Below are 16,679 nucleotides of genomic sequence, written 5' to 3'. Positions count from 1 at the left end.
TTAAATCATCCTCACCACAACTCCCTGAAGCAGATAGGACTCAGGAGGCCCAGAGAAGGACAATGACTTGCCCAAGGTCAAACAGGTCAAAACCAACGTTTGAAACGAGGCGTCCCAGTTCCAAATCCTGAGACCTTTCTACTGTAAATTCAGGCCAAAAAAGAGAAAGTGACAGGCCCAGGGTGAGTCTGGGAATAAGTATCCTAGGCTAGACTTGAACCAGATCTTCTATCTTTAGGTTCCACCACCGTTCGAGTTCTATGGGCTCTACCTGGAATCCAGGTAGATGCTGCCCTGCTTGGAGCCAGGGGAAAGGAAGGGAAGTCTTCTCCCCTGCCATTGCCTAAGTCCATCCTCTCTACAACCAGGAGGCGGAGCAGGGTACAGGATGGGGGCCAAGGTCATGGAGCTCCCTCCCTCTCGGTGTGGCCCAGAGACCCTCAGACCTCAGCTGAGCCGCTACTTAATCCGCGTGTCCTCCCCGCCCCTCCACCCCGCAAGCCTCCCGCAGCAGCTCCTGCTTTGCGCCGGCGCGTGGGTGTGTGGGGAGGGGGCGGTTCCCGTCCTTACTTGCCCTAGTAACCTGTCTCCCCCCGCATCCCCCCGGCGCCCCTCTCCCTGCCTTGCAGTCTCTGGAGGGGTGCGCCTTTGGAGACCCCCAGGCGAGGGCTTCCAGGAGGGGTGTCCCGGGGGCGGGGCAGGGGAGGGGGCGTGGCTGCGGGTCGAGTCGCCCCACGAGGCGGGAGTGTGAGTGGGGAGGGGGTTCTCCTGGATCCCCTGGCTGCGCCTACCTCACCAGGTACCCAGCAGCGGGCCCCCAGCCCTTCTGCCTTGCTCCACTCAGCTCAGGGGGATCCGGGCCTAGGGAGGGGTATCTGGGGGCGGGAGCGGGGCGGTGCACTGGGAGGCGCCTCCAGCCTCCTCGGAGGGATGTAAGGTGCCTCGTGGGGCAGAGACCCGGGCTCCGGAGCAGGTGGGGAGGAGGGGAGAAGCACCAGGACCCTTCCCCCACCTTTACGGGGGCCCCCCCATTTCTGAGAGCTTGGGGTCTGAGAACTGGAGGGGAGGGGTGTGAGGAAAGAGCAGGGACACCGATACTACTTTGGGGAGAGGGATCTGGGTCCGGCTTGGTGCTGACCACCCTTTCCCAAATGAGAGGGTCGTGAGCGAGGCGAGGTCCACACCCCCGCAATTAGCGTCCGTTCGGGCCGGGGGCGTTAGGGAGTCCCTGGGGAGAGGGAGGGGCTCCAAGGCTGAGCCTGGGGAGGAGGGAGGTGGTAGGACTGCCTGAGGGGCGTCTCCCTCCCGCCTTCCAGCACCCCCTTCCTCCTGCCTTCCAGCATCCCCCTCCTCCCGGGCCTCCCCCCGCCCCTCCGGCCGCCCTCAGCCGCCTCCCCCGTTGCAGCGCCTCGGCTTCCCTGCGTAGTCAGTGTCTTCTTGCAGAGGGGTGAGTGGGGGCTGCGCTCCAGGGAGGGGCTGGGGGGGCTCTAGAAGGTGGGGGAGGATGCCCAGGGGAGAGGAATGGGGGAACTACTCCTGGGACCCCCGCCCCCTCTTCTCTAGAAGCCGGATTCGCTGCTTGGCCCGGGGATCCCCATTTCTCCACTGCCTCCTCTGCCTGGGGAACTGGAGCAGGAGCCCCACTGCAAATACTGGGGCGGGGGTATCCAGCGAGAGCGGGGTAATATGGGTAGGAGCATCCCAGAGCAAGGACGGGAATCCTGGGGCTGGGAGGGTGTCCCAGAACCGAGGTGGAACAATGTGGGTATTATCGGCAGTTACGGTAGGGATGCAGAATCAGGGGCTTTGGGGTTTTGAGGGCGAACCCGAGAGGTAGGAATGTGGGACGATGGAATGGGGCCAGGGAAGGGAGAGGAACGGATGGACCAGGAGCCTCCGGCAGACCCAGGGAAACTTGGGTTCAGGGTTTGGAGCCCCAGAATGGTCTATGGCAGCTCTTTCAGGCCAGACTGGGAGTTCTGGAGATGGGTTTCCAGTTGTGTGAGGACTGGGTGTGGGCAGAGGAGGGGAGCTCTGGCACTTTTCTGGAGAGGGGAAACCGGGATGCTTTTCTCCTTCTTGAGGGGTGGAGGAAGGATCTTTGGGACTACTACCTCTAGCCCCTGTTTTTTGGTCCCCTTTTGGCTTTGAGGAGGGGGGTGGGGTTGAAGTCATTTTGGAAGGCTGCAGAAAGGAGAAGGTGCTGTCCTGGTATGCCACCCTCCCTCCTGCCAGTGATCTAAGGCCTGAGAAGGCAGACCTTGCCCTTTCCTTGCTGCTTTCTAGAGCCCCTTTATGCTGGAGCCAAGTCCTCTCCATACTGCAGGCCTGGCTTTTTGGATAGCAGAAAAGCTAATGAATGGGGCCTACTTCCCTAACTGACTTCCCCCCTTCCTCCCCCCACCCCGCACAGATGGGGGGCATATCACTGGCCTGAGCCCCAGCCCAAAGCCTCAAGAGTTGGGCAGGTAGGTGGCATATCAGGGTTCTTAGGACAGGGAGGACCTATCCAAGAGGGACGGGAATACATATGCAGGCCATCTGAATATATCAACACATTGCTGGACATGGGTGCAGATGCATGCATATGTAGATAACATGCATGGTCACAGGTTTATGCACACACATGCACTCATGTTTCTGCATGCCTACATTTATGTACAAGAACACAAAACCATGCATTTTGCAGGCATATATCACTCCATGTGCATATGCAAATATATTATTCCATGTGTATGCACAAACATGTCCAGTACAATTACATGCACACACAAATCTGTACATGAACACATAGAGTAACATGGACTCACTGAGACTGCTGCCCTTTCTTTCTCTGCCTCTGTCTCTGTCTCTCACATACAAACACACACTCACACACCCAGCTTGGTCAGCCATTTCCAGGATGCCCTTCTCCCCTTCTGTTCCCTCTCTTCTCTTTTTTCCTATGAAGGAGGGCTCTTCCAGACCTTATGGGGGGCAGGTAGTCAGGGGGCAACAGGAGGAGAATGACAAAGGGCTGCTGCCCTATCTTCTATAACGTTCCTAGTGTACAAAGGGGTACAGGAGGGGTGTAATGGCCAGTGTCTAGGCGTATGATTACATATACACGACTGTGTGTCAACTTTCTGAAGAGTGGTAGAGGGGGCAGAAAAGAAAGCCCTGGCCTGGAACTCAAGAGGCCTGGGTATCAGTCATAGCCCACGGATTTGCTGTGTGACCTCGGACCAGTCACTTCCCCTCCAGTTTCTTCATCTGTAAAAGAACAAGGTAGAGTTCCATGGTTGGCACTGTCCATCACTCTCACCTGAGAATTTTACAGTATCGCGTCATGAGTTATGTGATAGCAGTCTTATGTGTGCTTGGGTACAAGTGAGGCCATGCAAAGAGCAGAGGGAAATAGCAGGATGAGGTAGGGTGAGCAAGAATTAGCTGGGAGGCTGAAATGTCTAGGTCCATCCTGTTCTCACCGAAGAATTTCCCCTCTGAGCCTGTTCTTGGGGGAAGTATAAGCATCTCAGGTCAGGAGGGTGATGGGGTCTGAAAGAAAGCAGGCTCTCAGTCCTCTCCAACCTTCCTCTGGTTGTTTTTCCTTTCCTGGTCCCCCCCATCTTTCCCTTCCTGCTTGTAACTGTTCATCTCTGCTGTCTCTCTGTTCCTCCATGCCTGTATTGCTTTCTACCTTTGTCTCCATCCCTCTTTCCATTCCTGGCCCTATCCATCCTTATATCTTTTTCCATCCCTCTGACTCTTTATCACTATTTCTCTGTGCTTTCCTCCATCCCCCGTCTATCACTGTCTCTCCCTCCCTCTCTCCTTGTCTCTCCCTGTTTCTGTTTCTCTGGCTCCCCATTACAACTTCTCTGAGCTTTCTCCCATTGTCCTGTCTATCACTATCTGTCTCTCTGTTTCTATCTCTTTTTCTCTGGCTCCCCATCACTTTTCTCTGTGCTTCACTCAATCTTCTTGTCTCTGTTTCTTTTCATCTCTCTGTATGTCTCTCCCTGTCTCTATGTCTCTGATTCCCTGTCATCATTTCTCTATGCCTCCCTACATCCTTCTATCCCCATCCACTCGTTTGTCCCTGGCCACCTCATTGGCTCCCTGTTGACATGACTACTACTGTCTGCGTGTCTCTGCCTGCAACACTGCCTCTGGGACTGCCTCTGTTGCTTCCCCCTATCACTGTGTCTCTGTCCTTCCATGTATCTCTCTTTCCTTCTCTTCCTGTGGAATGCAAGCAGGGGTTCTGGAGTCCCACCACCACTGTCATGGGAAAGCAGAACAGCAAGCTTCGCCCAGAGATGCTACAGGACCTAAGGGAAAACACGGAGTTCTCCGACCTGGAGCTGCAGGAGTGGTACAAAGGTTTCCTGAAAGACTGCCCTACAGGCATCCTCAACGTTGAGGAATTCAAGAAGATCTATGCCAATTTCTTCCCCTACGGAGATGCCTCCAAGTTTGCTGAGCACGTCTTCCGCACCTTTGACACCAATGGGGATGGCACCATCGACTTTCGGGAGTTCATCATCGCTCTCAGTGTCACCTCTCGAGGGAAGCTGGAGCAGAAGCTCATGTGGGCTTTCAGCATGTATGACTTGGATGGCAATGGCTATATCAGCCGGGAGGAGATGCTGGAGATTGTCCAGGTATGTTACAGTCACCTCCTTCATCCCGTCTGGCCTCCCACCAGCCCTGGCAGGGTAGAATTGATCCATTCCCTCAGTCAACATTTAATAACCATTTCCTATGGTTATATATATGGCCTGGGGGAGATACAAAACAGAGATAATGTAAAATGTCTCTCGGAAGAGGACATGACACAAGTAGATAGCTCTAATACACGATATGATGCAAGTGCCCTGGAGAAATACTAAGTGCTATGTGAGGGTTGGGAGGCAAGGTTATAACTAACAGGGGATTCAGACAAGGCTTCCTGGAGGAGGTGGGATTTGAGATGGGATTTCAAAGATGATGAAAGGCGGGAGGGAAGAGATAACAGAGAACTGGGTAGGTGAGATACCAGGGTGGAAAAGCTGTTCATATGGGGGGCGGGGAGGAGCAGAGACACTCAATCCAGTTTTCTTGGAACATAGTTTGTGTGTGCGGAGTAATATGAGATAAGGTTGGAAAAGTCAGGGTGATATCAAATTGGAAGGGCCTTAAATGCCAGGCACAAGTGTCTGAACTTTATTAAGCAATTCAACATTTAAGTACCTAACATGTGTAAGGCCCTGTGGATATAAAAGCAAAAAAGAAAATTGCCTTCAAGTAGCTTACATTTTATAGGGGGATATAACATGATGGAGTGGACAGAGCACTGGAAGACTCATCTTCACAAGCTCAGATCTGGTCTCAGGCACTAGTTGTGTGACCCTGGGCAAGTCACTTAACCCTGTTTGCCTCTGTTTCAAGCTGGAGCAGGAAATGGTAAACCACTCCAGTATCTTTGCCAAGAAAATCCCAAATGGGGTCACAAAGAGTCAGACATGACCGTGAAAGGTTCTAAACAAGACAAATGTAAGATCATTTGAGGAGAGAGAAATCACTGTCACACTGGGTGGGGGTGAGGAGTCATGAAAGACTTCATGAAAGGAAGGGACATCTGACCTGAACCTGAAGCAAAGCTAAGGATCCAAAGAGGTAGAGGTAAGAAGGGTGCACACTGCAGGCGTGGGAGGCAAGCAATATGGAAGTAGTGGAGATCTATTGAGGATTGTTGAGCAGTAGAATAAACGTATGTATGCAAGGAAGATTGGTCTGGCGAGGTTCCACAGCAGCATGTAAATGTGGGGTTGTCGGGGTGAGAGAGTGGCGCTGGGATGGCATACCCCAAGATTATGGCCATGCTCCAGGAAGGCATAATAAAGAATCAGACTAGAGAGGGGCAGTGGGTGGTTAAGAGGAGAGGGGACCAAATGCTTTCGGGTGCCTCACCTGGTGCCAAGTGCCACAGAGGACAGGACATAGTTCCTATCTTCAATCACTTCACTACCCTCTCGGGGGCTTATAATCAAAGCCACAATCTCGGATCCTAGCATTCGAGGCTCTTCACCAATTGGTCCCCACCTACTTTTCTAGGCTCTTCTCATGAGACCTGGATTCTAGTTTGGTCTCTGCTCTTAATTCATGGCACCTCAGTCTCCTCGTCTGTAAACGAGGAGACTGGACAATGCGATCCAAAGAGATAAATGATTGTAAAGTGCCTGGCACATAGTGCTATGTAACTATTGGTTATTAATTATTTTAATTAATATCTAAGATCAATTCCAACTTTCTCCCTATGAGTCTATGCCCTGTATCCTTGAATATGATGTTCCTTGGGGTCATTATTTCACATTTCACTGCAGGGAGAATCTTTTCCCCTAATGTATGTGTATGTGTGCATGTGTATTGCATATATGTGCGTATGTATGTGTGTATATGTGTGTGTGTATGTGTGTGTGTGTACAGGGGAGCTATCCCCCTCCAATGGCAACCGGTGCCTCCTCTCAGCATGGCTCAACCTCTAAGCCCTCCCCTTGGTGCTCATCTGCATAATTTTACATAAATTAGTATAAATATCTCCTCCTTGATCTTCAGGTTGCTGAACCCTCTTCACCAGCCTTGCCTAAGCTCCTGACTCTCCAACCTGACACCTGACACCTGATGTGTGCATTTACATATATTTGCATAATTTCTACTTGCTGGGTCCTACTTCCCCCCCTTCCCTCTCCCCACACTGCCCAAGCTGAGAACTCCCAGAGCAGATGCTCATTTACATTTATTTTGCATAAATCAGGGAGGGGGGATTTGCTCTCAAGCGCACTAATGTCCGTAGGTTTCTTCTACTTTGAAGGTTCAAGTAGAGACATTTCAGACCTGGCTCTGCGCCTCCCTCATGCTGGGGAGATAGTGGAGGGAAGGGATCCTGGCCCGGAGCACCCCCTGCTGGCCACACAGGTCACCAGCCCAGGTCAACGCAACTCAAATACTTAAGAAGCACTTGCTATAATATCTGTGCAAGGCTGTGCTAAGGCACAGGGAGAAATTGGGGGAGAGTAGGGCAGCCCACCCTGATCAGTCAGCCTTCCTCCTTTCTCCTGACCTTCCCCCTTCCCTCTAGGCCATTTACAAGATGGTATCTTCTGTGATGAAGATGCCGGAGGATGAGTCTACCCCTGAGAAGCGAACTGAGAAAATCTTCCGTCAGATGGATACAAACAATGACGGTGAGGGGGCTCCCTGGGACCCTGTTCAAAATCTGTCCCCTGCCAAGCTCCTTTCCTGTCCAGGAAGACTCCTTCTACTCCCCGCCCTCCTTCTAGTCTCTCACCAACAAATCGCTGCCTCTCCCTCAAATCCATTTCTACCCCCCCCCCCCAAATGACTGGCATTCTCTCCAGACTGACCACTGTCCTCCCCAACAGGGAAGCTGTCCCTCGAGGAGTTCATCAGAGGAGCCAAGAGTGACCCAAGCATCGTCCGGCTGCTTCAGTGTGACCCCAGCAGCACCTCCCAGTTTTGAGTCTGGGGCCTCCTGGGGGATGGGGAGAAGGAAGGGTAGAGGGCCAGGCTGGGACCCTGCCTTACCCTGTCTTCAACTCCTGTCTCCCACAGCTTCCCTTTCCCATGTCTTTGTGTCCAGACTGGATTTTGGGAAAGCTCAGGTTAGGGTGGGGTCTAAGCTATCCCCTGCTCCTACCCCAGATTCCTGGGTCTCCATTCCATATAGCAGGGGTAGAGTCCGCCTCCTTCCCCAGTCTCTGACCAGGCTCAGCCCAAGTACCCTGGGGTGGTTGGACATATGAAGGGCAGGCGCTGGGCCCATACTTGCAATGGGGAAGACAATGTGTCCCTGTGCATCCAGGAGCTGCCCCCCTCCCCCCACCCAGGTCCTCCCCGAAAAGTCCAAGGATGGCTAGAGAGAACTGATATCCAAGGGACCTTCCCTATCCATGAGGTTTTTCAGCCAAGGGGGCTCCATGTCCCCCATCCAGGGCCAAGAGCAGGGTGCCTCCCACTCCATGTAAGGCCTAGCCAGCCGGATAGCTCAAGAGAAATGGGGGTGGTAGTGAGGAGGGAGGCTGGGGCAGCTGCCTGTGGAAGGGGCTGGAGATGATGGAGGAGCTCTGGAGGTGGGGAGCTGTCTGTGGCATATGGCACTGGCATCTTATTCAGCTCCCCCTCCTCCTAGCCTCCTGGATTTCTATCTAGCCCTGGGTCTTTCCTGCTCTGGCTTGGGGGTCTGGGGGCATGGAAGGGGATTGTGGGAAGGAGCCAATCAGGAGCCCCCTCCCCCAGTGGCAGCCCTGCCCTGAGCATTTTTCCATATGTACACGCACAGATGTGGGTCTGGGTCTACCTACTCCCTGTCCCTCCCTTATCACACCCAGACCTGTCTATTCCCTTCCCTAACTCACCTATAAAACTGGGTGTTTCAGAACATTTCCCTCACCTCTCCCCCACCCCCAGACCCAGGAGCAGCGTCAGCAGTCCCTGCCACCTCCTCTGAGCATGCATTCACTTGGAATCACTTTGTTCTTTTTAATAACTTCAGAATAAAGTCTTGTCTCAGTGCCGTGCCCTGGGCCAGAGTGGCCACGGGCTGGGAGTGGTGTCCTTGGGGAGCAGGCACAGGGTGGGCTGGGGAGGCTCTCAGGCACCGGCTTGGTTTCTTCAAAGAGATGGGATCAAAGGTCTGTCCAGGGGGAGATGGGACCTTCTCTATGTCAACAGGGGGCAGGATTCCAGGGCCTCAGGAGCTGCTAAGTCCTTCATCTGTCACAGGAGTGCTGGCTCTGAGCTGGAGCAGCTGAGCAGATCTCGGCCCTCATTAAGGCTTGAGCTTTCGGTGACCTGTGAAGGAGGTCATGAGGAAGTTTGCATTGTTGGTCACTGCATATCCTCTGTCCAATACCACCAGCACACTCAGAGACCCACACAGACACACACACACAGCTAGAGAGCGGTGAATGGGGCTGAGAACAGGTGGTAACAAACAGGCTTGGGCTGGGCTGAGGGGTCTGTCCCTAACCTTCCTTCCAAAAGGAATCCTGGTCTGGAAATGGATCATAGAATCCTGGAATGAAAGGGCATCTATGCCAAATTCCACCCAGTGCAGAAATACCCTCTATGAGATCCCCAACAAGGAGTCATTCAGATTCTAACTCTATAATGGTGAACCCACTGCCTCTCAAGGCAATTCATTTCACTTTTAGACAACCACTAATTGTTGAAAAGCTTTCCTCCATTACTCTGCCTATCTGTGCTCCCAGTTCTGCTGGTTGGGGTCAGGTAGAACAAGACTAACCCCTTCCCCACATTATTGGCCTTCAGTCCAGAAAGATCTCCCATGCAGCAGTTCCATTTCATAGATCTGGAGGAAGCCTGAGAGGTTGTGTAAGCTTTCCTCACTTCGGTGATTTCTAGTGTCCATTCCCCTCCTGGTCAACCTTCTCTGGACATGTCTTGCTGATCAGATTTCAGGGGACAAAGGAAAAGTCAGGAAAAGATGTTTTCTAGTGGGTGACCATAACTACATGGTACCTTGGGAAGAGCACAGTCTCCCGGAGTCAGAGGACCTATATTCACAACTGCCTTCTGATACTTCCTTCCTACAGGAGCTTGAACAAATCATAATCCTGCTGGGCCTCAGTTTCCTCATCTGTCAAATGGGAGGCTAGACTAGGTCACTACCAAAATCCTCTTCTCAAGGCCTGTGAGCTGTGTGGCCCCTTCTAGAGGCCACCTTTTGGGGAACCCAAAGGACCACACACACCCTCTCTTCCCATCTTCTCTTTCACACTTCAATCCTTAACTTATGGGGGGGGCCCTTGGGCAAGTCACCCCCATGTCTGGACTTAATTGTCTTATCTGAAGAGAAGGGGCTTGAACTCAAAGGTTTCTGAGGTTTCTCCAGCACTGAAAAATTCTTGAACCAATCCTCTGTCTGCTGGTCTCTCTTCTCTCAGTTCCGAGAGAGCTGGCAAAGTCCCACAGGAAAGGGCTGCTTCCCTTTATTAGCCAATAGGGGATGGGGGATGGAGTTCTTGCCTCAGGAAAGCCTGCTTCCCTTTCTTGGGTAATAGGGGATAGCACTCCTGGCGTGGGGACTCAGAAGACCTGAATTTTAAGGATTAGTGGGGTGACCACCAAAAGCTATACCTAGCTAAGCTTTGGGTTTTCTCACCTTCGTTCACTGGGGACCATGACTCCTGCCCCCTGCCGGATAAGGAAATAAACAGGAAACAATCTGTTGTCAAGTATGAGGGGTGACCACAGCTGGACAGCCTGGGGTCACACACCTGGGCAGCTCCTGGCGAGAAGCTAAGGGGTCCTGACTCCCAGCTCCAGCACAGGGGTAGGCATGGGAGTGCAAGGAGGGGTGGGAGTCCTTACCAATTGATGGCTCCTCTTCCCCCACCAGGGCCTCAGTTCCAGCAGCTGGTGAGTGAGCTGGGCTGCCCTGACAGCAAAGGTACTTTCAGCCACACAAAGAACCAAGGAGATGGCCCAGAGACATAGGGTGGAGCTCTGTGGGAGGAGAGAAGGAAGGGGGTGGGACAGTGACCCTGAGGGACCCAGGCCCAGAGTTGGTGGGATCATAGGTGGAGAGCTCTAATGGACCTCAGAAGCCATCTGGGCCAACTCCCTCATTTTACAGATAAGGAAACTGAGGGTCAAAAAAGGCCACACAGAGTGAGCTCAGAACCAGAGAGAATTGAGGCTGAACCAGCTGGGAGGCTGTCCCACCACAGTCACCTCCATAAGTGCCTGTGGGGTTTAAAGGACAGTCCAGGGAGTCGAGATCAAGGGGTCATGTACATAAAAATGTAAAGCAGTAATGGGCTCCAGGGAGACCTGCCCTCAGAGAACATTTACATAGATAGGGCACCTCAGGGAGGACCCTGTGTGTGTGTGTGTGTGGGGTCACATAAGACAATCATAAGACCTAAGAAAAAATGGGGGAGTTCTAAACTTAACGGTCATTTATACAGATAGGCAGAGGGTCCCCAGGGGAGTCATGTGTCCTAGGGAGGCAGATCATTGGAAGTCACTTACATAGATTCGGGTGGGGTCAAAGGGACAGTCCGGTGTCAGGGAGAGGAGCTCTGAGTTACTGAAGGAACAGGTGGCAAGCAGTGACCTGCCCTGATTGGCAAAGGTGATAGCAATGGATGCCAGGAGGCCAAGGGAGCAGACCAAGGAGAAGACGGCGCTGGTTACACTGGCAACAAACACTGTCCATCGCTGGAGGGAAAAGGTCCATTTGTGGGGAGGGGGCACTGGCCAGAGAAGAGTCCCTTCCCCAACACACACGATGAAGGTTGAAACATCTTTCCTCCCACTGGCTGTGAGCAGTATTTAGGAGCTCAGAGCACGAGATGATCAGGGCAGGGCAATACGTGTGTGCACAGGCATGTATGTGTGTAACATACTGGAACTGTCAGCCAAGGGGAGTGAGAGAGAACTCATCACATCTAACCTCCTCATCTCATGGAGGAAAAAATAGGTGCACATGGAGAGGGGGATCATTCAGCGTCACACAGTGAATCGGCTGCAGAAGGCAGTTCTCCAGACTCCTCAGACAATACTCTTCTTTGTACTCAAACACTCTAATGTTCTCTGGGGGAGCCCAATTCTTCTCAGTGACATGATTCCCAAACCTCCTGCTCAGCAGCTCAACCCCACCCCTTGCTCATCCTGCCCTAGCCTGGTTCCACGATTCCCTCTTGCCCTCCACTCCCATCCCAGCCTGGGTTTCCAGGGGCTACTATACCAGGGAGGTAACGGAGAGGTATCTGGACAGTACAATGACTGTGATCCCACAGGCAATGATCTATGAAGAGAAAAGACATGAAGTGAGGGGAGGGCCTCTGTCTCTGTGTCCCCACAGCCACTGATGGAAGGAGAGGGATCAGGAGGCCAGAGGCCATTCCTTCTGCACCCATCGCTCTCCTATGACCACCCTTAAGGCACCCCCTCAAGAAGACTTCTCTCTTGCCCAATGGGGTCCAAAGCAATGGAAGCCCTTTAAAAATTAATAATTAGCAATGATAACTAGCATTTTTATAATGCTTTAAGGTTCACAAAGTGCTTTGCATATGTTAACTCACTGACCTTCACAACAACCTTGTGATGTTGATGTTATCACATTCCCATTTTACATATGAAGAAACTGAAGTTGAGAAGGGTAAAGTGATTTGCCCAGGGTCACACAGCTAAGTGAGTGAGTGTCTGAGGCCAGATTTAAACTCAGCTGCCCCTAACTCCAAGTCTAGCATCGTGCCATCTTGATGCCATCTTCTGTCCATGAGAAGACAATCTCTTTGGAACCTCAAGCCAGACCAAGGGTACAGTCTGTAAAGAACCTAAGTCTTGAGGCAGCTCTTCTGTGTGGGCACATGTGTTACTGCCAGTTTAAAGCGGCTGGGAGAAGGGAGTAGGACCTGCAATTTGGGACTGGCTAGAAAGACAAAATCTTTCCTTAAATCCCACACCCCATTCACTCTTCCAGGAGCAATGGATTCTATTGTAAGATTATTCCAAGTTCTGTGAATTCTACTCAACAATAATTCCTATTTACATAGCTTTTAAAGATTTACATTTTTTTTTAAAATATGAAGAAAAGGAGGCACAAGGAGGCCAAGTTATGTGATCAAGGTCACAGCGGGGCCCACATGTGAACCCAGGACTTCTGACCCAAGATCTAGGGCTCTATAGACAGCATAGTTGCTTGTCTTACTTCTCCCTACTTTACATCTGACCCTTCCTCTCCACTCCCACTTTGATCACCCTTGTCCAGACAGACCCTCCTTGGATCTCACCTTGATTATCTGTAACAGCCCTAGACTGATCTCCTGGCCTTGGGGCTCTTCCCTCCAGTCCAAAAGCCCCTACTCAATCTGACTTTATCTGCCTTTACATCCTTCTCCATCAATCACTCACTCACTCAATCAATAAGTGCCTATTATGTATTAGGCATTGTGCAAAGGGTTGAGGATACAGAGAGGCAAAAGATAGTCCCTGTCCTCAAGGAGGAGAGAACCCCTTTCTTCCAAGGCCCTTTGCAGCCTATAATGCCATCATACCCTCTGCCCATGCCAATTTTGCCCATCTTGCAAAGCCCAACTCGAAAGCCATCTTCTCAAGGAAACCTTCTGCCCCAGCCCCAGCTCCCACTCAACTTTCCCTTCCCAGAACCTAAGCCACATGGTTTACCATCTGGGTTCACAAGATCCTACACTCTAGAGCTGGAGGGGTCCTTATAGCAGCTCCAACCCCCCTCATTTTACAGTGGAGGAAATCAAAGTCCAGAGAGGGAAATGACTTGTCCAAAACCATACAGTGTTAAGTAGCAGAGCATCAGTAAATGACTGAGTGGCACTTGAAGCTCCGCTATCATTGGCTCCTGCCTCCAGCCTCCACTGGATTTACTTGCCTCTCCTTCTCCCCCTTCATTTATATAAGTTACTTGTTTGTGTTAGAGGCATGTTTGATTTCTTTCCTCTTTCATGGGCATAAAGATTAGTTGCTGCTTAATCATTTGAAAGAAGCCTCATTTGTAAATCAAAGATGTAGAGATGGAGAGGACATCAGATATCATTGAGTCTTATTCACTCATTTTATAGAAAAGGAAACTGAGGCACAGAAAGGTTAAGTGACTTGGCCAGGATTACACAGCTAGTTAAAGGTCTAAGGTAAGATTCAAAGATAGGTCTTTCTGGTCCTATCTGCCAAATCACGTTGCCTCTCAAAAGCAGGTGTGACCATGAAGGGATGGAAGGAAAGGGGTGGGCTAGATGTTTTGGGGTTTTTTTCTATCTAAAAATATTTTAATGATGCTTTAAAAAAAATTTCAATTATTCCTGGACATAGGTTCCCAAAAGTGAACCCTCTCTTGTGTAACACAGAAAAAAAGGTAAACAAAAACAACGGGCAGAATAAGTGTATCTGACAATGTATGCAACGTTTTGTACCCAGAATCCCCCACCTATGTGCTCGGGCAAGGGTAAGCATAGTGTCTTTTGTTGTTCTCCAAGACTACAATGAAGCTGTTAAAGAGTGTGTGTGTGTGTATGTGTGTGTGTGTGTGTGTCTGTGTGTGTCTGTGTCTGTGTCTCTGTGTGTGTATCTCTCTCTGTGTCTGTGTCTCTGTGTGTGTCCTAGACTCTTCTGGCAGTCTGCTGAAGCCTACAGACCTTTCTCTGAATAATGTTTTAAAATGCATAAAACAAAATACACTGGATTACAAAGGAAGACAATTATACTAGAATACAGCTATCAAAAATATTTTTCAAACACAAGTTCTCAGAGTCCAGGTTAAGAACCCATGCTTTAAGGCATCTTCTAAGATATCTTCTGACACTAATGTAGTATCTTCTATCATCCCCTTTCTAGGACTTGGTTTCCTTTTCTGTAAAATGATGGTGTTAGACTAGATGCCGACCAAATTTAGATCTGAGCTCCAGTCCCATTCCAACCTGTAACCTTTGCTCTCTGAGCATGCAGGCGATGACCACCTCCCACCAAGCACAGGTCTCTCCCTAGAAAATGTGAGCTGGACAGCAAGTACCAAGATGGCCGAGGTGACGGCGAGGATGTTGGAGACTGCGTATTGCAGTGAGACAGCATCGTGGGTGTCTGTGACATAGCGCAGGGCTGTGCCGTGCAGTAAGGCGGCTGTGATAAAACTGATGTGCCCCAGAACGAGCAGCACCAGGCCCGTCTTCATCAAAATCTTCTTGTAATCACTGCAGCTCAGGCCACCTGGAGGAGGGAAGGGCAATGGGACCTGAACCCTGGCTTCTTACTGCACTAACCCTCCTCCCTGCCCAGGGGACCAGTTTCCCTCTTCCCCTCCACCTTCTTCTCTATCTCCCCCACAGCTCTCAGGAAGAGCCTGGTAGGTTGATTTTGTTCATTCATTGGGCCCTGGGGAGGGCATCCAGGGGGCATCCTCTTGCAGCTGTGGGTAGCCTAGCCTTGTTGTCATGTCCACTCCATCCTCCTCCAGTTCCACCTGAGTCCACATGTCAGTAACTGACAAAGATGCTTAGGCCCTTTCCAAGCTGGTGGCTACACATCCGGTCCCATGACAGCCTTTCCAGCCTGATGGGACATCTCTAAGTCCTACCGTACAGATGAGGAAGCTGAGGCCTGGCCCAGAGGAGGGAGTCTTATTTGAAAAGTCCAAATGAATATGTCAGGCTCCCTGTACTCCTGACTGAGGGACCGTGCATCTCCAGTATTCATCCCTTCCTTTCCTAGCCCACCAGAGGAGCCCTGCTCCTTATCTAAGTGGAAAAAGCCAGAATCCAGGCCCTTTCTGGAGCCTTGCATATTGGGGCAGGAGGAGGAGGGAGAGGCTGGTCCTAGAAGGAAGCAGGTGGTGGTAGTAGGGAGCAGGTTGGGGAATACAGTCAATGTTGATCAGAAGTTTGGAGAAGACCTAGTTTTAAGGAGACCCAGAAGGAACATGGGGCTTTCTGGAGGTCCACATTCAGCTGATGGCAGAGCAGGGAGGGACAGCAGTCCCCTCTCCCAACTCCCAATACCCACAAGAGGAGGTGAGGAGAGGGGATTTGGGACTCCTTCTTTAAAGGGTTCCCTTGGTGAGTGTTGTTGAGAAAAGAAAAACAAACCACCCTGGCTGGGGAGGTCTGGGTTCTAATTCTTGGGCAAACCTTTTAGTCTCTCTGAGCCTCAGTTTCCCCATCTGTAAAATGGGGGGCTCAGAGGATATATCAGGGCTAGAAGGAGACTCAGAGACCACCCAGTCCATCCCTTTGCTTTTTTGGGGAGGACAACTTGTCTTGGCTCTCTGAGGAACTCTCCAGCTTGGTAGTTGTATATAGGACAGGACACCAATATCTCCCTCCCTCCTCCCTCGGGGCTGGCGGGCAAGAAGAGCTAGCTCACCCAGCTGCAGACACATCGTGGTTCGGAAGGGTGGGGGTCCAAGGCTCCTCGCTAGGGTCAGGCTTACTGAGGCTCCTCTTCCCGGGGACCTCCCCGAGGCCCCATGTCCATCCTCCTGCTACCGCTCCCAAGCCCCAGCCTAGCCCCAGAGGCCCAAGGGGGTGGTCTGGCTGGATGCCCCAGAGCTCGCACCCTCTTCCCGCCTCTGTAGGCTGAGGCTCTGGCCTGGCCTCCCTTCCTTCCCTTCCCTTCCCATCAGCCCGCCCCTTGGCCCGGCCCAGCCCAACCCAGCCCAGCCCAGCAGCTTGTCTGCATCTCCAGTTCCTGTTTGACCAGCTCAGCTGGCACAAAGGGCAGGACCCCACCTCCCCCTGCCCCCAGGAAAGGATGATTCACGACTCTGACCCCTCCCACCTACCCTCTCCTAGGCAGCCGGGCTGGAACAGCTTAGTCAGTCAGCCATGCCTAAGTCTCTCCCCACAAGTCAGAAGGCCACCTAGCCCCTTGGCTTTATGTGGGGCTCCAGTGCAGACAGTGGAGAGGACCACAGGATTCTCTTGGTGGCCAACAGGGTCTAGATTGCCCTTTCTTAGGGAGTAGCCAGAGTGAATCATTCACTCTAGCATTTACGGCCAGGGATATAGGCTTGCATTCAGGTCTGGTTCAACACACTGAGAAGAGGAAGTGGATTTGGAATCCACTCAGGGTTCAAATCCCGGCTCTGTTTGGCATTGTGTAGTGTTTGGAAAGCTACTTAATGTCTCTGGGACTCAGTTTCC

At 51.7% G+C, this 16,679-nt stretch overlaps 2 protein-coding genes across 2 annotated transcripts; one reads left to right on the top strand and one right to left on the bottom strand.

Annotated features, from left to right (window-relative positions):
• Window positions 1-543: 543 nt before the first annotated feature.
• On the top strand, window positions 544-8,561 carry HPCA (hippocalcin). Its single transcript, XM_072609792.1, has 5 exons — window positions 544-799; window positions 1,341-1,447; window positions 4,242-4,646; window positions 7,103-7,208; window positions 7,407-8,561. Exons 3-5 carry the CDS (start codon window positions 4,269-4,271, stop codon window positions 7,502-7,504), a joined length of 582 nt encoding a protein of 193 aa, XP_072465893.1. The 5' UTR covers window positions 544-799; window positions 1,341-1,447; window positions 4,242-4,268; the 3' UTR covers window positions 7,505-8,561.
• Window positions 8,504-16,119, bottom strand: TMEM54 (transmembrane protein 54). The gene is made up of 6 exons (XM_072609791.1): window positions 15,901-16,119; window positions 14,555-14,748; window positions 11,759-11,818; window positions 11,041-11,229; window positions 10,378-10,512; window positions 8,504-8,835 (listed from the first exon to the last, which is right to left on the bottom strand). Exons 1-6 carry the CDS (start codon window positions 15,914-15,916, stop codon window positions 8,761-8,763), a joined length of 669 nt encoding a protein of 222 aa, XP_072465892.1. The 5' UTR covers window positions 15,917-16,119; the 3' UTR covers window positions 8,504-8,760.
• Between the last annotated feature and the right edge of the window lie 560 nt (window positions 16,120-16,679).

Source organism: Notamacropus eugenii, chromosome 5, assembly GCF_028372415.1.
Source record: "Notamacropus eugenii isolate mMacEug1 chromosome 5, mMacEug1.pri_v2, whole genome shotgun sequence".
NCBI classification, from domain to species: Eukaryota; Metazoa; Chordata; class Mammalia; order Diprotodontia; family Macropodidae; genus Notamacropus; species Notamacropus eugenii.
The sequence above is the reverse complement of the archived record's forward strand: the minus strand, read 5'-3'. Positions and strand labels throughout refer to the sequence as shown.